At 45.0% G+C, this 27,486-nt stretch overlaps 4 protein-coding genes across 4 annotated transcripts in view; 3 read left to right on the top strand and 1 right to left on the bottom strand.

Moving 5' to 3' along the window:
- Positions 1 to 11,485, top strand: part of frmd4ba (FERM domain containing 4Ba) — a 37,160-nt gene extending 25,675 nt beyond the window's left edge. The window contains exons 12-24 of the mRNA XM_078283846.1: positions 3,268 to 3,344; positions 3,892 to 4,027; positions 5,176 to 5,317; positions 5,431 to 5,564; positions 5,856 to 5,972; positions 6,408 to 6,636; positions 6,886 to 6,942; positions 7,040 to 7,175; positions 7,853 to 8,017; positions 8,499 to 9,259; positions 9,463 to 9,595; positions 10,602 to 10,753; positions 11,347 to 11,485. Of these exons, the coding sequence (XP_078139972.1) occupies positions 3,268 to 3,344; positions 3,892 to 4,027; positions 5,176 to 5,317; positions 5,431 to 5,564; positions 5,856 to 5,972; positions 6,408 to 6,636; positions 6,886 to 6,942; positions 7,040 to 7,175; positions 7,853 to 8,017; positions 8,499 to 9,259; positions 9,463 to 9,595; positions 10,602 to 10,707 (2,193 nt within the window). The 3' untranslated portion in view covers positions 10,708 to 10,753; positions 11,347 to 11,485. The remainder of the gene's footprint in view (positions 1 to 3,267; positions 3,345 to 3,891; positions 4,028 to 5,175; positions 5,318 to 5,430; positions 5,565 to 5,855; positions 5,973 to 6,407; positions 6,637 to 6,885; positions 6,943 to 7,039; positions 7,176 to 7,852; positions 8,018 to 8,498; positions 9,260 to 9,462; positions 9,596 to 10,601; positions 10,754 to 11,346) is intronic.
- A 4,308-nt stretch (positions 11,486 to 15,793) lies between these two features.
- Positions 15,794 to 19,226, bottom strand: arl6ip5a (ADP-ribosylation factor-like 6 interacting protein 5a). The gene is made up of 3 exons (XM_071922967.2): positions 19,023 to 19,226; positions 17,373 to 17,590; positions 15,794 to 16,939 (listed from the first exon to the last, which is right to left on the bottom strand). The coding sequence occupies exons 1-3, from the start codon at positions 19,199 to 19,201 to the stop codon at positions 16,764 to 16,766; spliced, it is 573 nt and encodes a 190-aa protein (XP_071779068.1). The 5' UTR covers positions 19,202 to 19,226; the 3' UTR covers positions 15,794 to 16,763.
- A 163-nt stretch (positions 19,227 to 19,389) lies between these two features.
- Positions 19,390 to 24,693, top strand: trnt1 (tRNA nucleotidyl transferase, CCA-adding, 1). The gene is made up of 8 exons (XM_071922976.2): positions 19,390 to 19,476; positions 19,666 to 19,795; positions 19,955 to 20,148; positions 21,029 to 21,167; positions 21,300 to 21,426; positions 21,802 to 21,995; positions 22,976 to 23,229; positions 23,934 to 24,693. Exons 2-8 carry the CDS (start codon positions 19,666 to 19,668, stop codon positions 24,177 to 24,179), a joined length of 1,284 nt encoding a protein of 427 aa, XP_071779077.1. The 5' UTR covers positions 19,390 to 19,476; the 3' UTR covers positions 24,180 to 24,693.
- A 666-nt stretch (positions 24,694 to 25,359) lies between these two features.
- On the top strand, positions 25,360 to 27,261 carry avpr2b.1 (arginine vasopressin receptor 2b, tandem duplicate, 1). The gene is made up of 2 exons (XM_071922961.2): positions 25,360 to 26,224; positions 27,014 to 27,261. Exons 1-2 carry the CDS (start codon positions 25,360 to 25,362, stop codon positions 27,220 to 27,222), a joined length of 1,074 nt encoding a protein of 357 aa, XP_071779062.1. The 3' UTR covers positions 27,223 to 27,261.
- The last annotated feature ends 225 nt before the right edge of the window (positions 27,262 to 27,486 follow it).

The following is a 27,486-nucleotide window of genomic DNA, read 5'->3' as shown; positions in this document are numbered from 1 at the left end:
CGCGCTGTTAGCTTGTGTGCGAAGGTTGAACAGTTTTTAAGAGTTTAAGGTGTGTCACATCCTTGACATATTTTGGCAGTGGCTTCATCAGCAGCCACAGGAGAGTTCACTAATAGTTTCATGCATGTGTTGAGTTTCTGTAATAGGGTGAATGACCCAGTTAAAGTGCGCGTTACACGTTATCTGTCATTACAATGTAAATGATGCTAAGTGATAGTGACCAAGGGGTGTGAATTAGAGTGGGGTGTCCCTCCACAATGGGATGAGCTCGTGGGAAGCGTAGTGCCTGCTGATTCCCATTGTTCATTAATTACCATGCTCTTCGTTTCACTGGCAGACTGGCTATGTAATTGATTAGGACCGCAGTATCATCTGAAACAGCATGTGGAGCGCTCTGCCATGCCCGGTATCCCAAAGGCAATGTTTTTATAGGTTCACTAGAAACCATACATTATTGATCTTAGTTTTACATTACATGAGCCTTTATTGGGAAATGTATGTCGTAACTGGGGAGTACAAGACTTGTAAAATGCTACTATGCAGTGTTTTCATGGATCAAAAAAGGATAAACTGACTATGGCTCACAGAAGTATCACACTCGTCAAATTACAAATGGCCAGAATCCATAAAAAATAGATGGTCTCATTCCTGACAAAAACTAACTAAGGTCGCAGTATGCCATCTCTTATATTGTAGCTATCCCTTAAAGTGTTTCATGCTAGTTGGTTAGTGTTAGTACCACCTTTAGAAGGGCAGTGAGAGATTTTTCCTGGTCAGGTAGGGCCGTGCTGCATCGGCCTGACAGATACTGGCCTGTCTTCACATGGAGGCGAAGAGGGGCCTTGCCACAGGGGCCCCGCTATTAATGATTAGACCAAAGTAACAGATTCCTTACATGTTTGCCTTAGAGGAGGGAGGCGGGGTGCTAGTGTGGATTGTACTCAATAAACAACATGGCTTTGTGTGGCATTGACATTACGAAAAGTGGAGGAGGATTACCCAGAAGGAAGCGGTGACCAAAACTTAAGCTATGTTCACACAGCAGGAAAATCTGATTTGTTTTTCAAATCTGGTATTTTAGCCCCGTTGTCCACATTGTGTGTTCTAACAGCGCAAGTCTTTGCAGCCATATCAATGTTGGTTGTCATAGTAACAATGCAGCCTTACGCATAATAGTGACATGTTTTAATTTCGCCCTCTGAATGCAACAGGTGGCAGCAAGATAGCCATGTTTTCACCCGTTTTGATTCTGGCTATATGTTGGCAGTTTCTATGCCAACATACGGATATGCCAAAAAATCGGATTTGCACTGTCTGTGTGAACATAGCTTTAGAGAACAGCAACAGAGACGGCTGTGGGAAATTGAGGTTTTGGAAGCTGTTTTACTCTATCTAGTGCTGAAAAAAGATGTAAGCAATGAACCAGAAGAGGCAACACAACCAGTCGTGATATTTTTGACCAATCACAGATGGTCACACAGTGGGGGCTGGTGTGCGAAAAATTTGACTAGTTTGGCCAGCAAGCCTGCGCACACTGCGTAGTCTGAAGCCCATGCAGCGCTTCGTTTTTTCCGCAAACATGGCCTTTTCTTTTGTACAAACCTGCTGAAATTCATTTCCACAGTGAGTATACGGCCACCTTTAATCGCTGATCTGCTGCTGAAAGGAAGCGGACTAAACTAGAGGTGAAATTGTGTCTTCCAACAAGGGAAGACAGGACCTAGAATATGCTTGTGTGTGCAACCTGTTCATCTGGTTTGACCAAAAAGGAAGTGAGTCAGGTAGAGGGAAAAGAATCAGAGAGAGCATGGCATGGTGTGTGTGTATGTGTGTGTGTGAGAGAGAATGAGAGAGAGAGAGAGAGAGAGGGAGAAAATGAGACAGAGAGAGAGAGAGTTAAAGAGAATAAATGAGAAAAGAGAGGAGAGAGCGGTGCAGAGCAGTACAAAGCCATGAAGGCAGCGTGAGGTGTCTGTGATGTCAGAGGGAGGGGGGGGGGGGGGTTAAAGGGGCGTGGCCTGCTCAGCTGAAACTCTTGCAACACCTATCTGGCTTCCTGAGAGCAGACAAGAGAGAGTATTGTTCGAGGAAGCTCTAGCCCTGTGGGAAACTCAGAGCCAGAGGATTCAATACAAACCCAGAGAATTCACCAGGGATTTGATAAGCGCAAAAGAAACACTCCCCGGTAAGCCCCTCCATTTTGTCCACTATTTACCTGTCAAGATTGTTTGAAGAAAGTGGGTTTTACATTTTTTTTTTCTTCAGTGTGTTTCTCCAGATTCTCTCTTCAGTGGGGTGTTTTACCTGCTTGGTGTGGTCTAGACACAGGCACTCTGTCATTGTATGAGCCATAGTTTTGTAATGGAAGATATGTAGTGCAGTATAGTTGGTCTGTTAAATTAAAATCATGTTTGGGGAATAGGGCCAAAAATCCATTCTAATGTATAGAGATGTGTCAGCTTATTGTGATTTCTCACCCAAAGGACGGTACAGTAAGATGTATTACATCCCTTTGTAGTTCAGAGTAATTTAGAGTACTGCCTTCTGGGCTGCTATCAGGTAAACGGTGGTTATGAATCTCCTCCTACATAAATCTCAGCCACACTGTTGTGCAGCGTCTTTTTCACAAAACGAGCGCAGGGAAGAGTCATTCACAGGCAAGCGGCTCCAAATCTCTCTTTAGTGAGCCCGGTGTCACTGAAGCAAATGCTTCATCCTGACTTGGAGAACTCCCTGCCCTGTTTTCAGAGCTCTTCCTCCAGGGCAGAATGAAATGAAAAACCTGGCCCGGCAAGACTTTGCTCCCTGCAGTTGCAGCAGCGTTATATTGCTCCTCTGTTAGCCTGACCTTACACTTGACTGGCTGGCCGACTGAGCCCCGTTCACAGCTTCAGCTGTTATGTTGTTGTTTCCGCTAATGTTGCAAGTTGACAAAGAGTTTCGGAAAGCTGTGCCAATAGGCTGGCTGCTGTGGCTGGAACAAAGCTAGGTGTTTGATGCCCCTCTCCCTGTTGCGTTGTCTTTTGGTAGGATGGATCGCCTCTGTTGCATAAGAAGCTTCAAGCATTTCTGAGTAAATGGATGTGAATGTTTGTTTTACAGCAATGTCCATCAAACCACATTTCTATATAGATCCACACTCAAATCAACAGTCCTGTGTTGGCTTGTGTACTCAGTGGTGTGTCTTGTTTCTTTCTCTGTTCCCCTCTCTCTCTCTCTTTCTCTCTCTCTCTCTCTCTCTCCCTATCTCTCTCTTTCTCTCTGCAGTTGTTTCAGTGGAAGCAGTTGGAGAATTTGTATTTCCGCGAGAAGAAATTTGCAGTCGAAGTGAACGACCCACACAGGTCAGAGAAGGCAAACCACTTAATTTATCTTAACTGATCTCAGTAGGTCTGCTCCTGTTCTTCAAGTGTTCCCATTTTAGCTACCGCTCCCTTGCTACAGATGTCCTTATCCTACACCTCGGACAACGTGAAGGGCATCTGCAGCCTCTGGCCCATTTAGGGCACTATGTTAATAGCCGTTACCTGTCTGTCAAACGAGTGCTTTCCTGCTATTAAAGGACCACTGTATTATTCTAAGGTTATTGCAGGACTTCCCTCTGCTCTTCACACAGGTTTAACATGGCACTACAAGCCAACAAAGCTGTAATTAAATCCCATTGATCCAAAGTGAGCTGCTGTCACTGCTCCGCTCCTCATGAATATGTTGTGTCACACCAAATAGTTTATTTGGATTTAATAAGAATTGTTTTCTAATCTCATGGCTTCTTTGATGTCAGTAATAGCCTTGTGATAGTAATATCATTTAGTTTTTTGTATGCAGCCACTTAATTGCTCCTTGCAGTAGCACAAATAATATGAGTGTGTCTCTATTTGTGTTCTGCAGAAGGACAGTGACCAAGCGTACTTTCGGGCAGACTGGCCTGGTTATCCACACATGGTATGCCAGCCACTCTCTGATTAAAACCATCTGGGTGATGGCCATCAGTCAACACCAGTTCTACCTGGACAGGAAGCAGAGCAAAGTGAGTGTGTCTGCACCCTCCTCTCGTCTCCACCTCCACTGACTCCCCACCCCCAACAACTGGGGCTAATACTGTTTCTTAGGAAGGCTCATACAAAGAGACTCCTGCACACTGTCTGTACTTGCAATTAAAACATTTTATTGAAAAATAGCGATGTTTCAGTTCTGAGACCTTCGTCAGGCAATTGACGGCCTGACGAAGGTCTCAGAACTGAAACATCGCTATTTTTCAATAAAATGTTTTAATTGCAAGTATAGACAGTGTGCGGGAGTCTCTTTGTATGTTCTGTCGGCTTCCTGGTCCTCTCCCACGCACCTGTCTCCTGGCACAAGTGTGCGAAGAGCCTAATTTCTTGAAGTTTTCTGATGAAGGCTCACCAGGCACAATCTCACTACTGTCTGTCTGCTCTGTCTGTACTTACATTTGTCTATACTTACATAAGACACTTTTTTCTAATGCTCAAATGCAAAGCACAGCTTTGAGCGTTGCTAGTAACAGAATAGCTCAAAGGGCGTAAGGAGCGTTACATCATTCTTGTTCCTATGCAACAAAAAGTGAGCGCCCAGGGGAGTGTCCCAAAATGTGCCACATCCAAAATGCAAGATGAATAGTTTGGACGAGACGCATGCTTTTTGTGACCCAACCATTGAAAACAAATTGATAAAAAGGCGCAGGATGTTCAAAAAAGCGTCCTATGTGATCAGGGCCGCAAGTCCTTCTTGTTTCTTAATCATGAAATTCCGGTGTCAAATCTTGTCCTTGACGCACTCTTGCTTCATGTGTTTGTATTTATGGTACATATTTGCTGAGCATCAGGGCTATTATACAGTACGAGTGGTGTGTGATGAGCATTTCATGGTGGGGATGGATGAGTGTGTGTGGGGCTGCAGTCAGATGAGGTTATTCAGCCTCTGTCTCTCTCAGAAGCAGATGGTGTGTCAGTGTTCATCCAGGAATAGAGCTCACACTGATTGATGAGAGAGCACTGAGCTTGGAGTCCTGAGCATGGAAATGGAGCCGCCACTATCGCACTGCGCTATCATTAAGATGAAATACTGACATTGCCTCCTCCGTTCCTTTTTTCCCTCCTCCTCCTCCTCCTCCTCCTCCTCCTCCTCTCTGTTTCCTCATCCTTTCCCTCCATTCAGTCAAAGATTTCCACAACCAGGAGTTCAGGAGACATCGCCATGGACCTCACAGAGATCGGTGCCCCACGGATCAGTAAACTGTCCAGCATTGAGGGCAAAGACCAACTCATCATGGCCAGCAACGGGAGCCTCATCTCAGCCGGTATGCAAACAGTTAACAAACCAACCCCTAATGGCTTCTGTTCTGTGCTACGTCTTGATGAGTGCTGATTTATTGCTATAATTTGTAGTTAATCAGATGTGTGGCTATTACAGGTTCTGCTGACTCCGAAGTCAGTGAGGAGCAGAAGAAAGAAAAGATTGCTGAGTTGAAAAAGAAAGAGAAGGATCTTCAAGACACACTGACTCAGAAACTGGAAGAACTGAAGAAAATATGCATGAGAGAAGCCGTGAGTGCCCCTGACTGACTTTCCACTGTTTTGAAATGAAATTTGAAGGCATGCAAAATCTCAGCTGACTATTTGAAGAGTTTCGTTCCAAAATGAGAAAATGAGACACCCACTCTCCCATATTGGCTGCTGGCATGAAAGTTAGGCACATAATGGTTTAGTATAAATTTTTTGAGGACAGAATCAATTGTGTTTTTCAAATATTACTTGATGAATTTCAGGAAGCAACGCTTTTCCAAAATGGACATATAGCATTTTGGAATGAAACCCTTCATTTGTTCTTGTTTGCAGGAGCTTACAGGCAGGTTGCCTAAAGAGTATCCCTTGGCAACAGGTGAAAAGGCCCCACATGTACGACGGCGTATGGGAACAGCCTTCAAGCTGGACGACCTTTTCCCCTATGACGAGGTTAGTGTAGCTGTTACAGGGTGCTTGGCCTGATTTTAGTTGTTTATTTTATTGTGCTATATTTCTAAGTAAGGCTACATATGATATATAATTTTCAATAACAAAGGCCCAATATGTAATTATGTAATTGTAGCATGTCGCAACACTGTTGCCACACTACTGCATTCGTTTGCATAGACTTATTGAATTGAAGATCATTTTTAACCTTTTTCAAATGAGGATTAAAAGTATGTGACAGTTGAGTTTTACATGTATTCTGAGGCTGGAAAAAGTTTGCTTATAATGCATAATGTTTGCATACATTAGAGTAAAACAGACTTTTTTTTTTTTTTTTTTAACTTGGAAGTTGTTATGGTTTGCTGCCATTGCCAGGGTCAGTTCTTGCCTCAGGAAAATCCCCCCTGTTAACTGTGTGTGTTGTGCATTTCTCTTCAGGACCCCCACCTGAGAAACCTGGAGAGCAGGTTTGCCCTGCAGCAGAAGATCGTGGAGGCAGCTATGAAGCTAGCCGGCGAGGGCGACCTCTGTAAGACGGTCAAAAAAAAGAGGAGAAACAACTGTCTGGATGCAATGAGGAAGCTGCAGGAGATTGAGGTGGAGATCAACGCCTATAGGATCAAGACAGGGAAGAAACCCACGCAAAGAGCCTCACTGATCATAGCAGGTACAAGGAGCCTTTTCAGCACACAAACAACTACAGAGAAAACATGATTTGAGCTACACTTAGCTTACAGAGGAATCAAAGTGTGTATTCCTGCAGCATCTTATCTGTGCTGGTCTGAAAGTCAAAGGGAAAACCTCAGGACATGAATTCTTATCAAGTGTAAATTGAGTAAATAACCAGTGTCACTTTGCATGAAAAGCGCAATATCAGAGGCGTCTCTCAAGACCAGTTTCTCTCCTCTGTTATCAGATGATGTCAACCCTTCAGAGCTCAGCTCTCTGTCTGACAGCCTCACGCTGGATGATGGTGAGTGCTGCAGAGTCTCCATGCATGTGTTTACTCCCTCCTCCCCATATCTGCATTATAGAATTAGTTTTAACTGAGCCATGGCTTTTTCCCACAGACGATGAGCTCAGTTCCCAGAGGCAGCGGTCGCGGTCGGTCCAGTACTCCCCCAGACCCCACCATGCGGACACTCTGGACATCCACTACCATAATGACAGACGGGCCTCTGCCAATGACCAGAACACAGACAGCAGGTAGGCAGTGGGCTCAGACACCCATGGAACATGTCAATACTTTTTAATTCCCGATGTGAATTCTGACTGTTGTTTTTTTGTTGGGGAAGGCCCAGAGCAAGTAACTAGTACAGACCTGTAGAGGAGAACCAGGGCTACATTCCTGCCAGTCACCTCCTCCCTCTTTCTCCTGCCTCCCCACAATCTCCCTCTTATCAGCCCAAACGCGCCGGCTTTAAAAATAGATGGGAACGAGCATGTTGCTGCCTGTTAAGGAGCAGACAACAATCCCAAGCCGAGGAGGGGGGGAGAAAAAGGGAAACAGGAAAGTTGCTCTGGAAACTTTGTTTAAATGGCAGCTACGGCATGAATGTTTACAAAATGATATGGGTGATGTGTTGCCCTGTGATGCAGGGATTTAAACTCATTTTAAACAGTCAGTGTTGCTATAATGATATTTGTTTGCTGTTGCATGAAGAGAAAGATCAATGAGCTATGAAATGACATTCAGTCACTCAGGTGTAAGCAATGACTAGAATGCTGCATGCAAGGAAAACAGAGGCTTGTTATGTTTTTCTTCTCTGCATTTGCGAGAGCAGGCGAGGAGAGGGGAAGAGGGGAGTGGTGTTTATCTTGATGAAAGGCTCTACCCTGAAGAAGTGAACGCTCTGAAAGCATTGTTCTTATCTGTGTTCCAGATTAAATTATGGCCACGTCCAGGAATCGCTCCACTACAATCACCGCAACGCCTTATCGAGCCACAGCAGCCCGTACAAACCGGCCTCCCGTCAGCCACGTGACGCGCGCAGCATGCCCCCCACCCCCCTCCTCACCCGCAACGCCTACAGCAGCACCCAGCTCAGGTACAGCCTCAGAGATTGACCCATCTGCATGTTTGTTTACACACACACACACACACACACACACTTGAACAGCTGCCTCATCACCAGCTCTGAGAGCCAATTAAACACCCATTGTGCTGTTCAAAAGTCAGCTGTGCTCTCTTACAAAGCTCTAGTTTGGGAAAACACACATTGCTGTTACTTTTCAACACAACCTATGTTAATAACAAAGCATGTTGAGGCAACACATGATGTAATTAACATGTTTTGTTGAAAAGTATGTGTTGTCCCAAACTAGTACACTACTACACACAGATTTGTTGAAATTAACACCAAATGTATGTGTGTGTGTGTGTGTGTGTTTTGCTGATACATCTGAATTAAAACCCAACTATTCTATAAATAAGTGTTTTCATTTTGGTATTTAGTTTCTTATTTAGTATATAACATGCCACTGATGGCAGTGACGGACTGATATAGTAATGGTGTTTTCCACTTACAGGTCCGAGGATGGCCCACAACATTTCCGCCAGCGGAGCGGGAGCCTGGAGTCCCAGTCTCAGTTCCTGACGGAGACAGAACCCCCTGCGCCGGCCTTCCCCCTCTCCCCAGCTCGACGTAGCAACAGCACAGAAGTCCTTGACGACGGCTCCTCCTACACGAGCCAATCCAGCGTGGAGTACAGCGCCCCCGGTAACCACACCCACCGACGCAGAGCCCGTGGCCGCCACAGGAAGGACATGTACGCCAACACGGGTAGCATGCCCAACCTGGCCCAGCCGGACGCCCGCTGCTACGCCTACCAGCCTCGGGCCCGGCCCACCACGACGGCCTACTATGTGACGGGCTATCCCGGCTACACAGAACCGGAGCCTTACTCCAACGGAGTCTACATGTACGACAACGAGATGGAGGGACACTATAACGTCAACCCGTCCTACCACCCCACCCCGACGGCCTATCACAGCCAGGATATGTATGGCCGCTACGGTAATGACGAGATGGACAGCATGTCGCAGAACCCGTACGCCACGCTGCGGCCACCCAGGAACCGTCCGGTGCCCCGAAGCAACGAGCAGGTGACCAAGAACATCCAGAAGGCTTTGGTGGCCGAACACTTGAGAGGCTGGTACCACCGCAACACCGGGCACAAGCAGGGAGCGTACGACTACGACTACGACAGAGGCTCCCAGCAGAGCTTAGGCTATCAGACCATGCCTGCGCCCTACTGCCACAACAACAGGACCGTCTCCTACTCATCAGGTTAGCCTACTGCACTGTATATTACAGTCAGTTCTCTGCTGAATGCGTAACTGCTGGTGTTCCAGTTTATGCAGTTGACTTTGAAAGCCATAGTGTGGTATTTTGTACTACATCTGTTCAGAATGGAATATGCTAGTTTTACATGCAAGTGGGTCAATTGTTAAGCCCTGAATCTTTTTTTTTCTGCTTTTCGTTTTTTTCAGTGTCCTCAGCCTCCTCTACTGGGAACTGGCACGGCCACATGGGCGGTGGTATGGTAGAATACGACATGCCAATGCATGCGCCGCAGTCCTACTCTTACAATACAGCTCAATACAGCCACCCCGCCCACAACAGGTGAGAAAAAAAAAACTTGGCCTCAACTCAGCATCTTATCCAATTAGCCACTCCCTGATCCTCCTTATCCCCAGAGTTAAGCGCTAGTTTTTAATTACCTAGAATGGATGGTTGCAGAAAATATAAGCTGCTCTTTGGTTGTGTTATCCCTACACACAGCAATACTTTGTACTAATGTGTAGCCAATGTTATCTTTTCTGTTGCCTTGCCCTTAAGTTATGAAATGGATGTTTGTGGAGTCTGAGTCTGCTCTCCACCTACTTAACATGGCTGCCTGGTGCAGCATAGGGATTATAGGATCTGCGCAGCCAACACTCAGTTCTTCCACAGAGCTTAAGTGTGGTTCTCCTCTCCTCCTTAACTGTCCACCGGCCCCTGCTCTCTTATAGATACGGCGCCTCCCAGCTTTTTAAGGGCTCCTGGTACAGCCCTGATGGCCAGAGGCGCTGTGCCTTTTTCCCTGCTAGTTCTTCCTCCTCCGCTTCCTCCTCCACCTCCTCCCTGCTCTCCTCCTCCTTTCCCTCCTCTTCCTCCTCCCCTGGCTGTCGAGCCAGGCGGGTGGCCTCCGGCCCCGGGCAGCCGCAACCCTCCAGAGGGCACAGGCTCAGTAAGGTGTCCTTTGCTAAGGGTAGCCCGCCATAGTAAGTAAACGGCAATGGCCAGAGCCTGTGGGTTTGCTCTTACCAGTTTGTCCGCAGCGTGACTTCATAGCCTGCTTGTTGATGTTTTGAAGTGAGCTCTGCACTTTGCGCTCTTTGTCTGATCGTTCCCCGTCACGTATGATCAGGTAACTGCATGGCTTGTTACAACTGTTGCACATCATGGCTGCCCTATTTCTCCTTCCAACTGCCATATTATCATCCAGCGGTCACATTTCTCTACAGTGTGCCTTTACCACTGAGATTATTTGTTTTCCTTTGCTGCCTGCCTTTTTCCTTGGCCCTTTTAGAGGCACCCCGCCCATGTGCTGCCATTCACCCTTGACCTTTGCCCCTCTCATGCACAGATGTCCCCCAGAGTTTGAGTGGCGGAGCTGTGATAGGATGGCGCACCCTGCAGGGCCATTAGAGAGGTGTGGTGCTGTTGCCTATGCTACTGACCAGAAAAATTAACCCCCTCCTCCCCCCCAATAATCAAAGGCACAGCACAAAAGAAAGGGTGAGAGACCAAAACATGAAATTACCCCACATGGATACGATGGTGATGGTGATGTGTCCTTTTGTATGTCACAGGGGTTGAAAGAAAGCTCAAAATCATTTAATTTCCGATTTCCTTTCCTTTCTGATTTTTGCTTAATTTCTCCGGGTGTCCTGTGGTGGTGGGAGAGCACTTCTGTGGCAGAGGGAAAATGTGACCCCTGAACATTTTAGTATATGAACGCTGTGTGCGTGTGTGTGTGTGTGTGTGTGTGCGTGTGCGTGTGTGTGTGCGCATCTGCTCTGTTCTCTTAGGTGAGAATGTTTTGACCCTGGGTCTACCCTCGTCTGAAAGAGGTCAACTGCTCCTCAACATTTTTACCACAACTGTGATTAACATGAACCTGCCTGAAACACACGGAGCAGTACATGAATGTTTTTTACTCTCTCTATTGAGTTCAGCTCCTGACCTAGGGTCACAACATCTCAAGATGGAAGAGGCATGGTATTTGACAGCCCAGGGTTAATTCATTCTAACCTCTTGTTCAGTGAGTCAGCAGCTACATTCTGTTTGCCACCAGTCTAATGTGTTTGAATCCTGTGTGTTCATTACAGATCCTACATAGATGTCAACCAAATGGACTCACACATCAGCAGCCCAATAGACAGTAACTTGGATCCGGAGGAACAGATTTACTGGCACGAGAACTCAAAACCAGGAACAATAGTTTAGCTGCCGACCTGCCATCATAACGTGTGACATTTTCACTTTGAGAAGTTGTCATTGTGCCTTAGACTGCACTTACCTGTTTTTCTGGAAAGGGGGATCCAAAGAATCAAGGAACTACTTCTGTGGAATTCAGCCCATAAAGGAAATATAGTCTTTGCATTTTGGGTTCTCTTCGACGCAGCTGCCAAACTGACCTGGATCCTCGTGTGCATCCTAAAGAAACCCCGCAGGGCATCTACACGTGCCGGATTGCTAGATTGCGAGTGTGTGTGGTGATGGCACTTGTGTTGTGCACTGAACTTGTTCCAGGGAAGAGCTGCTGTGACTGTGTGATATAGCCAAAGGGAATGGGGACTCTCGACTCCTAAACTTGCTCAGTGTTGCTCTGTACAGATACTGACTTTGCAAAGCCAAGGACTAGGACCGTCCCTAAAGTAGGATACTGAGCCGTGACGAACAAACGAGAATGACTCATCCTATTCTGCCACTTATACACATGTACGAACACTGTAACTATGAAGGATCTGTCGAGGATTTATGGGACGTTATTGAAATGAAGGATTGGACTCATTAAAAATGGGTCCAAAGATGGCTACCTGCTGAAACGTTCTCCAGTCGGCAGATCCAATTATGTCGTAGCATTGCTTGTAACTAATGCACTGCTTTGTGTACTATTGTTTGTCATTCAAATTTGCAGCAGTCATTTATTAAGTATTGGACTTTTCTCAGTCTCAGTAATTATAATACAGTTCAGCCAAATACTTTTGTGACACCATTTGAGTATTTCACCATCTTTGATATTACAGATTTTTTTAATACATTAAAGTCACATCTCATTGGTCATTGCAGAAAGACAGAAATTACAGGTTTTTTAAGCTTATTGTATCCATGCTGGAAACCATGGACTGGTGCTCCCAATTTCTCTCCAGAGAAGCTGTATGTACATGTTGGTATTGTAAATACATTGGTTTTGTCTTTTTTTGGAGCCTTTTTATGTATTTGAAAAAAGCATGTAATATATAGTACACAATTTTTGTTAAGCTGGTTCTTAGTAATTTGTATAATTGCATTTGTTTGAATTAAAAAAAAAATCAGCATTTGAATCAATTTGTTGGTTTGTTGCTTATATTTGTTTTACGAGAGCCTTGGAAGCATCCGAGGGAAATTTAATCTACGGGAAAAATCCCATCCCACTGAGTTCAGGAAAAACAGGATTTAAACCCAAATCCATTAAATTAGGTAATTAATTTAATGTCTGCTCAGCCAATTCAATTAGTGAAATGGGGTTTGAAGAAAGTACAATGATTTTCTCCACTTACAGGGCTTAGGAAAATGCTTTGTCACATTGGCTAAGGATGGTGGTCTTGGTCAACTGGAATGCATAATTGCATTTTCCAAATATAAATGGTTTGTAAACAATTTATCTGGGGTGCATTCAAGGAAGCAGGATTATACAGTTAGCAAGATAACTGTGAAGAATTGGCTACATTTTGATGATTTTGTTTCGAGTCTGTAAGTTAACTTGAATATTATGTTATGGAATGGAAATCAGTCATGATGAGAGCTACTTATGAACCAAAACTTAGATGTTCATGATGTTTTTAATTGTTCTGTCTAATCCAGCTTCTTGAAACACTCCTGCTGCAAAACGGAGAGCTCTGTCATGTTGCTCTCTTTTCCCACCGCTGTGTTGTCAGGCTGGTTTTCTGGCTGCTTAAGCCATAAACCAACCCAACCCGTCTTTAAAACCTGACACACCCACTAGTGGCAATAACTTCTTCTTCTGTCCTCCCCGTGAATGACAAGCCAGTGTTTACAGCACTAAGCCCGCTCCGTAGGCGTCCGTGTAGTTAGTCTGTTGCACACATGTATTGGGCCTCCGCTCCCCTGTAGATCAGCCTACGACCCTTCACCTCGTTTCCCTTCCCTCCCCAGCCGACACTCATTTCTTCCTGCAAGTGCATCCTACCACTTCATCCAGCACCGGGTGCCTCTTATAAAGGCTACAGTTCACCAGCTTTACTTGGCTAGTAGTGCTGCTCCGTGTTCTGCTTCTTGACTTGAGTGAGCTCAGGGGGGTCTCACAGGGTTCCAGCTCCTTGAGTTTACCCCAGGCAGAGAGAGAGAGACAGAGAGAGAGAGTGTTTTGTATCCAGCTGTCTCCCTCTGTCTCCTTGCCTCTTTGCTTTACACCAGCTGCAGCCAGACATCAGGGGAGGCTGTTCCAGCTGACACTCTGCAACATAAACAATGGGCTCCTATGTACTTTCCCTGCGTCTACACGCCACAAACAAAAACCCCCCTGATGTCGAGAGCAGATAGGTGTCAAACATGAACAGCTCACCCCCCCCCCCACCCCCTCGCGGCTCAACCTAGCTCAGGTTAAAGCAACCATAAATCATGTTAGTGGGCCACATAGCTTCCCCGGGATCAGCACATTCTACCTCTGGCCAGGGAGTAATGACTCTGACAAATTGTGAGGGGGGGATTAGCGGGCCGGTCACATGCACTTGGGCCTTTGTTCATGGGATAATATGGATAACCTTCCCTCAAGGAGCAAAGCAAAAAAAAAAAAAAGCAATGTGGGGGTCCGTACGGCCAGCAGAGAGGATTGAAGTGCTCTGATGAAGCTACAACAGACTGCTAAGGTCGCGGCGGGTCATCATTAATGTGTTACATGATCAGCTGTAGTGTAGGTCCAGGCAGCCGGATCTGCTGGATGACAGACTGTTTGAGTGATGAGGCTAGCTAACCAGCTTAGCCAGCCAAAAGCCAAAGCCTCTCAGGCAAGCCAAGAGTGCTTGGGAGTGGGGAGGAGGAGGAGGAGGAGGAGGAGGAGGAGGAGGAGGAGGAGGAGGAGCGTGGTGCAGGGGGGTGATGGATCAACACACAGGCAGCTTGAAGTGTGCCTGACTGAGCAGACTTGCATATTGCCCTGTGCTAGATTACTCCCCATTTCATGCCGATGGTGCTGTCGAAACAATGAAAACAAGAGGCAGATGTTGCAGTTCAAAAGCCTGTACGCACGCAGAGAGAGAGAGAGCAGCGCCCCGGCTGAACGGCTTGCGCAAAACCAGCACAGTGTTTTTTTGTGTTGCGCCGACTTCTGCTGCCTCACAGCGCACTACGATTTGGAGCAATTATGGTCGTCCCCAAATTACAAGTGCGTCGTTGCATATTGATGATTCACTCAGAAAAAAAACACACCACAAAAGGATAAGTGTTGTTTTGAACACTGTAAAACTGTTTCCTCTCGCAGGATTACACGCGTGTTGTTTGCGGAGAAGGAGAGACACCAAAGGCGCGCACACTCACACACACCTGTTGGGGTGTGCTGCAGCCAGCAGACACGTGTTTTGCTGGTGAGGATCCTTCCACAGCAGCTGCGAGGAGGAGCGAGAACAAGGGCCTCCTCTGTGCCCTTGCAGACGTGACTTGAGTTTATCACCAGCGGTGCTTGTGTACGCTCCAGCAGGTTGCACAATGTGGGTGCAGGAGGAGGCACGGCGGGATAGGGCATAAATCACACCTCTGCAGCACAGAGAGAAAAGCCCTGCGGCTCAAGACCAACTTTAAACTGAGAGAGAGAGCCCCTGGCATACTATTACACCTGAGTATGCAGAGGTCTTCAGGGAGCGTGGCTTTGCTTTCTCTCTCTCACAACCACTCTATTTGAAGGGGGGTTCATTCCAAAATGCCATGCGTGCCTTTCAGAAAAGATGCTACCTGAAAAGCAATATTTCAAAAGCACAGATGGCTTTTTGTAATGTTGTAAGCAAAGGTTTAAAATGTGAATAATGTGCTTATTTTGATTAAAGCAATCATTTCACGAGTGCTGCTTTTTTAAATGACCATCATTCGTAAAGTCATCTTGTCCCCTCTCCCTGCATGCTGCCACTGAAAACCAAATAACAGAGTATTATCTTCCAGATGCATTCTCGTTATCTGCAGTCAATTTCAAATGGAATCCAGTATAAAAAAAAAAAAAGCCGAGGCAGCTGACACAGCGACTAACTCGGGTTTGGAGGTGACTGACTGCAGATGAATCCGCTCTGTCACTGTGCAGCGCTCAGCTTTCCCCCACTATAATCTACTGCAGCCCATTGATTAGCATTGGGACAAGTGGAGAGGAAAGCAAAGTTAGCCAATCCATCACCCAGGGGGGCCACTGTCGAGATAACACACTCAGAGGTGCAGGGGGAATACCGATGGACACGGGTTAAGACCTCACACTCCTTTGAAGTCCCCCTTCAAACATTTACACAGCGGCCCGCCTCAGAATGTTAAGCCATGCATCTATTTCATACATCAAGACAAAGCAAAGGCCCGCTCTCTTTTGTTTGGGTCTTTTTATTCGCATTTAGAAAAGGTTGGTTGCTTTGCATTCAATTACGCAGTTAAGCAAACTGTTACATTTTATGAGGAGAAACGTATTATCCAAAAGGGCAAACTTGAAACACTTTAGATCCTTTTAGAGCATCTTGGCAGTGATGTGTGTCGAGTGTGCACTTTTTTAATCTTTGCCGAAAACAAAGCTCGCATTGGTTTCACGACTTCGGTTCAGCATAACACTGGCAAGACTGACTGGCTGTTTCTGAGACTGATTAAACACCTTTAGGTTTTGTTTAACCCAGCTAATTTGAATAAACAAACAGCACGCCTGCCCTTATAATGAGATGCTCGGAATATAAAATAACCCTGCTTTTTCCCAATGTAACATCATTTTCACATTATGTTGTCGGTGTGCATCTGTACATTCCAGAGTAAGCATACAAAACACTTTAAAGCTGAGTTTAAATAAGAGGATAATCGCTCATTCTTCCATGCAGCATTGACTTTAGTCGTGCAGCTCTTTTCAAATTAAGTGACCTTCATCTTTTGAGTTGTCGCTGCGCTTCATATTTTCAGGTCGATACAAATAGTCATATATAGAACAAACATGTTGTCAGTAAGTCATTTCATACGGGAAGGTTTCTCCAGTTACGCTGCACAGGGACACTGACACATTGCATAGCAGTGATGTGAGGCAGCACGACGCCCTCATCACGTTTTCAGAGAAGTGCCCCGACAGGTTCTGGGTGGAGTGACAAATACCCTGAGGAAAAGATAAAGCCCTTCGGATGACACACTTGTCACTCACACACACACACACACGTGAAAACACTGCATGTATAATATACTTTAAGAGGTTTAAAATGACAAACGTGCTGCTCCTCATCATTCAAGTGAAGTCTGTAACACCTAAAAAGAAAACAAAAGATGGGCCATGTGTGCATTTGTGTGTGTGTGTGTATCTTTCCCATCACTCCTTTAGTTTTCCCTCCAGGAAGCTCTGGATCTTTTGCAAGTTCTCTTCCTGCTGACCCAGCGCTTCCAGCAGAATGCCCATAGGTGACCTCTTCAGCCCGGCGCTCTCGATCTTGTTCTCCAGTTTGTTCTTCATGTTGCGGAGGCGGAATGAAGCGTGCGCAGATATCACTGTAATGCAGAGACAGATGGGGGGGGAGCGACTGTTATTGTTGTTTTGAATCTCTTCATCTGGCAGTCTGAAAGTGCAAAATTAAAGCCGTACAGCTTCGTTCAAGAGTCAAACTAGAAGAACATCACTCTGAGAGAATCTGGAGGGGTTTCGTTCCAAAACATGTTTCATTCGTTTTGGAAGCGCTGCCTTGCCTGAGGTTCATTTCACAATACTTCAAATGCACAGATGATTACACTCTCAATAATGTTATGATGCAAGCAAGGGTCTTTAGCCAGATAATAACTTCAATCACATTCTGTGATGACTTCTATGCCAGAAATATACTGTAGGAATAGCTATCAATTCATTTCAAATGGTGGATATGTCATTTGGGAAATTAAACTCTTCTTCCCTAAATGTGACCTTTCAATATTTCCATCTCTTACTTACAAGCCAGAGGGAGAGTGATCGCTGTCATGAAGACCATGACGCCTCCCAGCAGAGACATCAGCATGTAGCTGGCGACCATGACAGCGACCACAAACGCCGAGGGGTTCTGCCTCTTGAAGTTGTTGATCGCAGCTTTGTTCTCCCCGGCCCACACTGAACCCAGGAAGACGCTCGACACCACGGCCATCGCCATGAACATCCCCACAGGGTTCAGGAACCTGCAGGGCAGCAGCACAGGACGGGCGAGAGCAGGGGTCAGTGCTGCTCAAGACAAGTCGTTTGTTTCCTATAGTCGCTGCCTCCACCTAGTGGTCAGATGCAGTTTCTGCAACAACATGACCCCCATTCAGATGACTGGACCCAGATGTATAGAAATGGCAGCTTCCCACACGGGTATCGTTTGGTGTGTCCGAAAACTGAAATGACTCTGTAAGCAAAATTAACATTTCTGTACAAAAAAGCCAGAATAGTACACTGTTTTCCAGCTTTTGACTGAGTAAACAATGGAAAAATACCAACAGGGAATTATTAGCATATAGCTGTGTGACATGGGTATAATGGAAAATGCTGATGCGAAACATTATAGGCTTTCATGAACCAAGTAATTATGCAGCAGGTCCATCCACATAGGGAAACGTGACAAACCTTGAATGTGTCGACCATGGTTAAAGTCTAATACTGTTATTAGGGTCGTTATTGACTCCTTGAGGAAATATTCTATACTGGACTTTCCCCTAGTCAGGGGAACAGTGACAGCTGATTAAGGTGCTGTTTTCTTATACGTCTCCTATCTACAATGCAGCAGCTGACTAGAGAACAGGCTTATGAGGCTTTCATGACCATAGCAACAATATGTGATCACAGCTACACGGCAGGCCATGACTGGCCATTACTATTTTTAGAAAACTAGGCCAAGATTTAGAAAGCTGCCAACTAAACCAGAAATTCCTCCCAAAGGAGAAACCTAATCTTTCCCCCCCTAAACTAAGCATAATCTGCCCAGTATAGAGTTACCAAATGAAAGGGTAAATCTTTAAACTGAAAATGGGGTTCATCAATTCAGTCTGCAGGTTTATGCCTTTAATCTAGGCCTATGTTGACCTCTATGTGTCAGGAACCCAAAATTGGTTGCAGGCCTGTCTCTGCTATTCAGTCTGGGTTCCCAACATCTCACATGATGTACTAATAGGTTTATATTTGCTTGGATCCCAGGGACACAGGGATCCCAGGGATTACATGTCTTAAATTTGGTTCCCAGGTTCACACTCAAACACAACACAGCTCATCAGATGTGACAGCTGGGGCAATATCTTTCTATTTTAGCAGTATCTGTCATGAAGGTGGATGCTGACTAGAGACAGCTTGGGACTCATTCCAGCTCTTCTCCCCATAGATAGAGAGCAGTTCACATCCTCTTGATTTTATTACCAAATATGTATAGCAAGCCACTCCTCCTATGCAAACATTTAACAGACATATATCCTGTACATACATACATACAGCCATACATACTGAATTTGCACTGAGAAGACCACGGTTACAAGTGAATAAATTAGAAAAGACAGACGAACGACTTGGAAACTAAACAACATTCGGCGACAGGACACAAAATGATGCCTTACTGTGGGACAACAAGGCTAACATACTTACCCAACAACAAGGAAAACGATGATGGCCATGGCCAAATAGTTAGTTTGATAATAAAGCAGGTTGCTGACCACTCTGTTGTTCCATTTTGCCAAGTCTTTCACATCCGGTTTGGCAAATCTTTCCGAACCAGGGAAGAAATCGTCCCACGGTCTGAGCGGCGTCAACTCTACTTTAGCCATTTATGTCCTGTTGAGTTTACTAATCTCTCTGACAGCAGAGAGAAAGCGGAAGATCACTGAGCTGAGAGGAATCTCGCGATAATAGAGTCGGCTGCGTTCAGGCGTAGTGGCTTGCTCTCTTAAGCCCCGCCCTCCGATGACGAGGCCATACCCTATTGGTCAACGACCGAGTGTTATGATAGCACTTCCTGCAATGCTCGATGGCAGTTCACTGAGGGACATCATGGAGTGATTGCTGCTTTTTATCGGCTTAAAACCTTCGCACTCTGTTGCAGGTCAGTTCCTAGTAGTATATTTGTTATGTATATGTTGATAGGAAATGCTCGGTCGATGTTGCTCCTCTGCTGGCAGTGTGTGAGCAATGTGACAGGTCCATGTGGGCTGCTGAGGCACGTAAGCATGACTACAATGAGACTGACCTACGCAAACACATAAACAAGCAGGTTTCCTTTTTATTTGCATAGATGTGGGGCAGATTATTGAGGCCTCAGCTGATTGGCAGACCAGGTTTGTTCTGGAGAAGTCTCTTTACCATGCAGTTGAAGACCAGTGAGTTCCAGTCCTTGTTCACGGATGGACTGAACGGACTAGCAGGTGAGATTTTTTCACATTCGTCATAGCCTTAATGGCTTGCTAACATGTTCATATATCCGCAGATTCGCGTTTTAGTGAAAACAAACTTAATGCTAATGCTACCAATGCCTCAGAGAAAAACAACCAAATGTCCACTAAATCTGTGTGTGATGTTTCCAGAGCTGTTTGAGAAGCATCAGTATGAGCTGAGGATAGCGGGCGGTGCTGTGCGGGACCTCCTGTCTGGGAAGCGGCCAGAGGATGTGGACTTTGCCACCACCGCCACACCAGAGGAGATGAAGAGCATTTTCCAGGCTGCTGGGATCAGGATGATCAACAACAAAGGAGAGAAGCACGGGACCATTACAGCTAGAGTAAGAGGCTACCCACAAGTGTGATACTGGCCTGGCTGAGCATGCAGGATGTAGCCATACTCTGCTTCTGGACTATAGATGAACTACAGCCAAGTTTCCCTCGAGACATCTAGTTTTGCTAACTAAAGTAAACTACTTTTAAAAAATATATATTATATTTGGAAGGTCAGATAATACAAAAGCACCAAAAAAGTGGAAGGAATATTAACTTTCTGTTGAATGTAAACTTAAAAGAATTGTCATTGACTTGTGCAACCTTTACAGTTTAAAAACTTCCACTTGTTTTTCCTTCCTTTGCTGACATGATGTGAGGAGGAGAAGAGTGTGCACAGAGGAAAAACATATTACAAATCAGTAATCACTATCGTATTGTATTATTATATTATTTAGTATCACTGTTGAAAGAGAATCAATGACATATGTACTACTCGTCCCTCTTAAAAAACAATATGTATGTTCTGTATATAATCTGTTGTTATAAGCTCATGATTCAGATGGTAGCTGGTTTGGTTCACAGTTTGGTTCTGTTTATATCGGGACGAGTTTCAGCTCTATTGGCCTCTTACAGCATCTTGGATAGCTATGGTAATATACTGTATGTGTTGGTATTGGTCTTTTCTGTTGTTCATTATTCTTATTCAGTATCAATAAGTGCAGCCTGAAAGAGGCTCTGATAGAAAGGAGGGCAAAGGCCATAATGCACAGAATACCCACCAAGTGAATACTCATGAGCATATAAATGCCTGGTGACAAGGTTGCATATTAGATATTTTATTACAGCAGAAAGCTTCCTCTTCTGTCACGACATGAGTGCAATATGTGCTGTGTTTCTCATCGTTTGTGTCATCATATCTGTTGATGTGTTTGTTGTCTTTCATAGCTACACAATGAGAACTTTGAAGTGACCACGTTGCGAGTGGACGTTCAGACAGATGGACGACACGCCGAGGTTGAATTCACCACCGACTGGCAGAAAGACGCCGAGCGGAGAGACCTCACCATCAACTCTATGTTTTTAGGTATCTCACTGCATTTACTGTCTACTGAATAAAATGGAAACTGGATACTCCGATCGATTTATCACTGTCTCTTGTCACACTTGTGCCAAAATTCCTCACCATGTTTTGTTGGTGCATTTGTTTTCCTCACAGGGCTTGATGGCATGTTATATGACTATTTCAAAGGATATGAAGACCTGCAGAACCGGAAAGTTCGGTTTGTTGGCAGCGCCGAGCAACGGATACAAGAGGACTACTTGAGAATACTGCGGTATTTCAGGTAGGCTGACATGTTGTTATAGATTGTAGGGATCATCTCACTTTCAACTCACTCAATTCAAAATATACACTGAAAAGCAATCCAATTAATGACAGGGCCTCTGCTCTCAGTTTCTTCATAAACTGGAAGTAAGAACTTTTAGAATGGAAAAACAAAAGAAAAAAAAGAATCTTCATTATCTATTTGAATGGAAAGTGTATTGACCCCAACCATGACAAACTATTCAGCAACTCGAGGAATACCAACCAGCACATACTCCTATTGAGTACAGGAACACTAAGAACAATTACACCAGAAGTCACTATTTTCTTTGTTCTCCCATCTTTATCCTACATCTCCCACATGCCTTTTTGTGCTTTCTCTGTTTTCACGCAGGTTCTACGGCAGGGTGGCGTCGGAGCCTGGTGAGCATGAGCCTGACACGCTGGAGGCCATCAGGGAGAACGGCCGCGGCCTGGCAGCCATATCAGGAGAGCGCATCTGGGTTGAACTGAAGAAGATGGTGGTCGGCAGCCATGCTGCTCATCTGCTGGAGCTCATGTACAACCTGGGACTGGCCCAGTACATCGGTGAGGGAGGGAGTTGATGTGATGCCTCTTGACTTGGTATACAGAGTGTATGACTGAGTGTCTGCTTTATTGGGTTCCCTTTACCAACATGAGAAATGCAGTCAGACAGGCAAAACTATGGCACTGTGAACGCTATCAGTCAAATGCATTGTAATTCTAAATCAATAACGACATATATATAACACATAAGCAGTTCTCAGCCTCTGTCCATACAAGTCATAAGATATTTCCCTCTGTCCTTTTATTCAGTGTGTGGAAAGAAAAACTGTCCCTGCCTAAATCTCAAAGGAATGCCATATTGCAACAAGAAGCAAGACAGCAGACTTTCCCTGTAAACACAATTTTATGCCCAGATCTATTTTTTTTTTTTTGGTCTTGTTTAATTTTCTTGTTTTGGCTCTGGCAAATAGGCTACCTTTTAAACAAGCCAAAAAATCATTGAAGTGATTCTCAAAAAGTACTCTAACCCTTCTTTCACTTGCCTATCACGGTATCAGTGTAGTGATTCTTATAACATAATACATTTTTAAACTAATATAATTACTAGCTACAGTATTTTACAAATATTGATATTCTTTGAGGTGTTTTTTCAGTAGCTGTTCAAAAAAAAAAAAAATGAACCCCCAACATAAGCTGGTTTTACATGTCTTCAAAATAATTTGATTTCATTGACACTTTTGTCAGAATCAGAATTAGTTTAATTTTCCAAGTACAACAGGTGTACAATGAAGTTGTGCCCAAAAAAAGCACTTTATTTAACCAGCAGTAATTTTCAAATTTGATCACATACTTAAAACAACTCATCTGACAGTTCTGTTAAAAATACATCCAAATCACCCTGCATTATATTGGATTGTCTCGTGCATCTGGGGAAAAAAAAGCATATTCTCAAACACACTTTTAGTCACCAGTTTTTTCATTTTTGTAGCCTACAGTAAATGTCAGTCCAGCTCATGCCGCCTGTCCCTGCTCGTCCTCAGGTTTGCCTCCAGATGGCGATGTTGAGGCGATGAAGCGCGTGTGGCGGCGCGCTAAGGACCACTCTCCCAAGCCCATGACCATCCTGGCCGCTCTGCTCCGCTGCCCCGAGGAGGTGGAAAAGATGGACGTGCGGCTGAAGGTGTCCAGGGAGGAGAAGACTCTGGCTCTGTTCCTGGTCAAACACAGGCGGGAGCTCCGCAAGAGCCAGGAGGACCCAGACAGCCTCAGACCCTTCACCGACTTCATCATAGATGTAAGTCTGAGCCTCCTCCAGTCACTGTGTGTTTTGTGAGTATAATCAGTCTGCTGTCTATTGTTCATGTGTGTTTTACAAAAAATGACAGAAGAGATTTATAGTGGGATGCTGGCCAGAACAATGCAGTTATTTGCTTTTAGGCATTAGTATTCACACACATGCTCTAGTGGGAGAGGATTATTCATCAGCATCTATTGTTTTATATGCCAGTGGAACCAGTCATTGTCTGTTTCATGAGGTTTCATTACTTTGAATTAAAGGAAAAATCCACTTTCAACACTTCACACTGTTAAAAGAAATAGCTTTTGCTGATATACATTGCATTGCTGGGCCCATTTTAGTGTTTGGTGGTATATTTTTCTTGTGGATATCTGGCCAAACATCGATGACATGATGTCATGTCGAGATATTTCCAGCGCAGCTACAATGGAGTTTAATAGCAGAAAGTTTTCAGCTATCTAAAACATCAACATGGCTGCGTTCAGCAATCTTCCAGAGAGAAATCCATCGTACAAGAAGTAGAGATGCCAATTTCTCTACCAACAGTAGGCTCAATAGACCAGAATGCAATGCAGAAAAAAAAAAACCACACTTCATCACAAAATAACTCTTGGAATGCATTGAACATGATGATATTTAACAGCGTAAGAGTATCTAAGGGTGGATTGCCTTTTTTAATTCAAACCATGTCTTCTTTACAGAGTCGGGAATTGGACTCCCAGAGTAAAGTGTGCGAGCTGCTCAAGTACCAAGGGGAGGACAAGCTGCTGGCTGAGCTCTGCAGATGGTCCATCCCTCGCTTCCCCGTCAGCGGCCACGATCTGAGGAGGCTGGGCATCACTTCGGGCAAAGAGATCGGCACCAGCCTGCAGGAGCTCCGCGACGTCTGGAAGAAGAGTCGCTACCAGATGGACAAAGAGGAACTCCTCAGTCACGTCAAGCCCTGAATGATCAGAAACACATGGGGAAGCCGATGTGTTTTGTTTTTTTTGTGTGCGTGTGTGAGACGAAGAGTCTACAGAAAGACTTGAGTTGAAACAAGGGCTTTGCATCACCGAGTCAGACATCTCATTGTACCACTCACAGCTGTTAACCAGACTGATGGTTATGTCGTCGAGAGAGGACACTACGAGAGCTCAGACGTGCGCTGATGAATGCAATTTTGTCCTAAATGTTCCCAGAGCGATTTTAATTTAATCTCCATCGCCATGCAAATTTAAAGAGATCTTGCACAATATGCTCTCAGCGTCACAGCTGCCACCGTATGAGAAAGTTTGTAATGCAACTGATTTCACCATCTGCGTTATTACGCACCTCTGCCATTTGTTTATTTCTGGCCTCAAAATTGCAGTCTGGTAGTATGCTGATGCTCGGCCAATCCAAATCTCAATTTTGCCGCTTACACACTGATTTGACTGGTAACGATGAATAAATACAGGAGTGGGAGTTGTGAGTCGGTTATGAACGGAGTGTGATTTGAAATGCTGTGTCATTAGAATTCATTATTCACAATTCAGTCTCCATTCAACCAGAAAATTGTTCATTTTATTTGTTAAAAGTAAGTGATGACTTAGAAAACAAAGCATTTGTTTTGATTTGTTTCAGTTTAATTAGAATAACCACATTAACTGATGTGATTTATTATTTGTATGTGTCATCTTTTTATTTTGTATGAAAGGATGTTGCCCTGTGTGGCAAGAGTAAAGCTTATAGCTCCACCAAGGGTCATTATTTCGTTTAAAGTGTGTAAAGTAAATAATGTTACTACACTTCTATATCTTTGGCAGTGTGGAACAAACATCATTTTGTGTGGTGGAGTCAGGGTTGCTCCTCCCTCTTGCGGAGATGAGGAGATATAAAGCCTTCTGCACTCCTTTACTTCAGTTTCCCTGGAGCCACACAGCACTTGTTGCATATTGGAAGTGTACCTACTGACTCCCACAACGATTTCATAGAAGAATCACACACTCACATTCAAATCAGTGGGATCAGAGTTCAAGGCTCCATCTCTATAAATTGTTTTGGTGGTTTATTTTTTGATATGCCTCCAACTCAGCTGGACTCCTCTGTTATGGGTATATAACGGTGTTCAACTACTCACTCACTTGTCTTTTTGGGGGTCAGACCATGGCTTGGTTCAGTGTAAACATCAGTAATATCAGTTTGGAGAGTGGAATACCTGGGGATCAGCCGCGGGACGAACGCTTGGCTCAAGTGGAAATAGCTCTTTTGTCCATAATATTCATCATTGCAGGGATCCTAAACTTCGGGCTGCTGCTGGTGCTGTGGAAGCGCAGGAAGCAGCTGTCGAGGATGCGCGTGTTCGTTTTCCACCTGTGCGTCGCCGATCTGGTGGTGACATTCTTCCAAGTGTGTCCCCAACTCATGTGGGACATAACGGACAGGTTCGTCGGTCCCGACATCGTGTGCCGCGCGGTGAAGTACCTGCAGGTGGTCGGCATGTTTGCCTCCACTTACATGATAGTCGTGATGACCATAGACCGCTACCAGGCCATCTGCAACCCCATGGTGACTTTCCAGAGGCGCAGAGCGCGCTGGAACGGTCCGGTGTGCGCCGCGTGGTGCGTCTCCCTCGTCGGCAGCCTGCCTCAAGTCTTCATCTTCTCTCGGGTCGAAATCGCGCCCGGCGTGTACGACTGCTGGGCGGACTTCATCAAGCCGTGGGGACTGAAAGCCTACGTAACCTGGACGACTCTGGTGATATTCGTCCTGCCCGTTCTCACCGTGATCGCGTGCCAGGTGCGCATCTGCCGCACGGTGCGGGTCAACTTCCACATGAAGATGCACCAGGTCGGAGGGGAGGTCAGTAAGCCGCTGTCCTCCAGGGCCAGCAGCGTGGCCGGGGTGTCCAAGGCGAGGGTGAAGACGGTGAAGATGACCGTGGTCATCGTGCTCGCCTACATCGTCTGCTGGACGCCTTTCTTCACCGTGCAGCTGTGGTCCGTCTGGGACACCGAGGCGCCCACTGAGAGTAAGACGGCAGGGGGTTGGATCTGGCTTTGAGTTCCCAACTTTAGAAATAAAAACGGATTTAGAAATAAGAATGTGTGACATGACAAACTTTGTTATCACTGCTCATTATCAGCTGTGATGTGGCAAATAAAAAGGATGGTGTATGATCTGAGGCAAACCACCAAAATTGAAGAAAAAAAAAAAAAGTAATTTCTAAAAAAAAATTAAAAGCATCTGGTAACGCTAAAAGGAATGTGAGTCTTAGGGAAAACATCTTTGAATATTTGGCCAAAATGATCTTTTACCACATGGACGATTTTTTCATAATACATTCCTGTGAAATGAGTTTGTAAAGACTCATTGTCAAAAAAACGGAGAAGTTGCACTCTATTATGTTCCCATATTTTAATAAAGTTGTGACATGACGCCTTTTTCAGAAAGTCTGCACCTCGCCTAAAGTTCTTGGGTGTGTGTCTCCAGATACTGGTCCTACAAGTGTATCAAAACAGACAGTGAAATATAACTATATAATAATAATATAGATTTTCATACCAGGTACCCTATAATCCAGGAAATACTGCTGCTCCATTCAGTGTAAAAGAAATAGCCCAAGACTTTGCAGCTGTGAGATATAGATTTATATCAGCCCTAAAAAGGTGGTTGCACTCTGTTCCTGCAAATAAAAAGGTGGGCAAACTAAGTGTAGGTGGTGTTTCTCCCTGGCTTTCCTCTCCAGTTAAACAGAAACAAAATCAAAGACTATAGGTGCACTTGCAAAGTTTTCTCATCCCCTCATCTGTACTTTCAGCTGCCACCTTTACCATACTGATGCTGCTGGCCAGCCTGAACAGCTGTGCCAACCCCTGCATCTACCTGCTGTTCAGCGGCAAGCTGCCCAAGAGACTGGTGGCTCTGATGTGCGTCGACCAGCCGGATCTGAAGGAGTCCATCCAGGAGGAGGCCACCATGGTCAGCTCCCTGTACATCAGCCTCAAGAGCCTGTCGGACTCCAGATAAAAGCCCAAATACCTCTGATGCTTTTCTCACCTCAGGAAAGAAACAGCCGGTTGAATACGGTGTGAAGAAGCCCTCACTGATGAAAAAGAACTATAGTAATCCTGTAATATGTTTTATAAGGATGCAGTAGCACAAACATCACAGCAAAACATAAAAGTTGCTGTAGCAATAGTATAGTGATGCCATACAAGATAAGAAAAAAAATCCATTAAGTACAGCAAAGTCAGTATATACTCATTATTGAGTACCAGACACACTGTAAGT

The sequence above is a fragment of the Centroberyx gerrardi genome, chromosome 5, assembly GCF_048128805.1.
Source record: "Centroberyx gerrardi isolate f3 chromosome 5, fCenGer3.hap1.cur.20231027, whole genome shotgun sequence".
Taxonomy (NCBI): Eukaryota; Metazoa; Chordata; class Actinopteri; order Beryciformes; family Berycidae; genus Centroberyx; species Centroberyx gerrardi.
Note: the sequence above shows the minus strand (reverse complement) of the source record. Positions and strands in the feature narration are given on the sequence as shown.

Bases quoted from the DNA above. Each gene is read 5' to 3' on its own strand.
- arl6ip5a (XM_071922967.2), bottom strand. From the start codon at position 19,201: ATGGCTAAAGTAGAGTTGACGCCGCTCAGACCGTGGGACGATTTCTTC. The intron at 17,591-19,022 runs GTAAGTATGTTA...GCTGCCCTGCAG, and splicing joins ATCGTTTTCCTTGTTGTTGG to GTTCCTGAACCCTGTGGGGA. The intron at 16,940-17,372 runs GTAAGTAAGAGA...TCTGCATTACAG, and splicing joins GATCACTCTCCCTCTGGCTT to TGATATCTGCGCACGCTTCA.
- trnt1 (XM_071922976.2), top strand. From the start codon at position 19,666: ATGTGGGGCAGATTATTGAGGCCTCAGCTGATTGGCAGACCAGGTTTG. The intron at 21,168-21,299 runs GTATCTCACTGC...TTTTCCTCACAG, and splicing joins CATCAACTCTATGTTTTTAG to GGCTTGATGGCATGTTATAT. The intron at 21,427-21,801 runs GTAGGCTGACAT...GTTTTCACGCAG, and splicing joins AGAATACTGCGGTATTTCAG to GTTCTACGGCAGGGTGGCGT.
- avpr2b.1 (XM_071922961.2), top strand. From the start codon at position 25,360: ATGGCTTGGTTCAGTGTAAACATCAGTAATATCAGTTTGGAGAGTGGA. The intron at 26,225-27,013 runs GTAAGACGGCAG...CTGTACTTTCAG, and splicing joins CACCGAGGCGCCCACTGAGA to CTGCCACCTTTACCATACTG.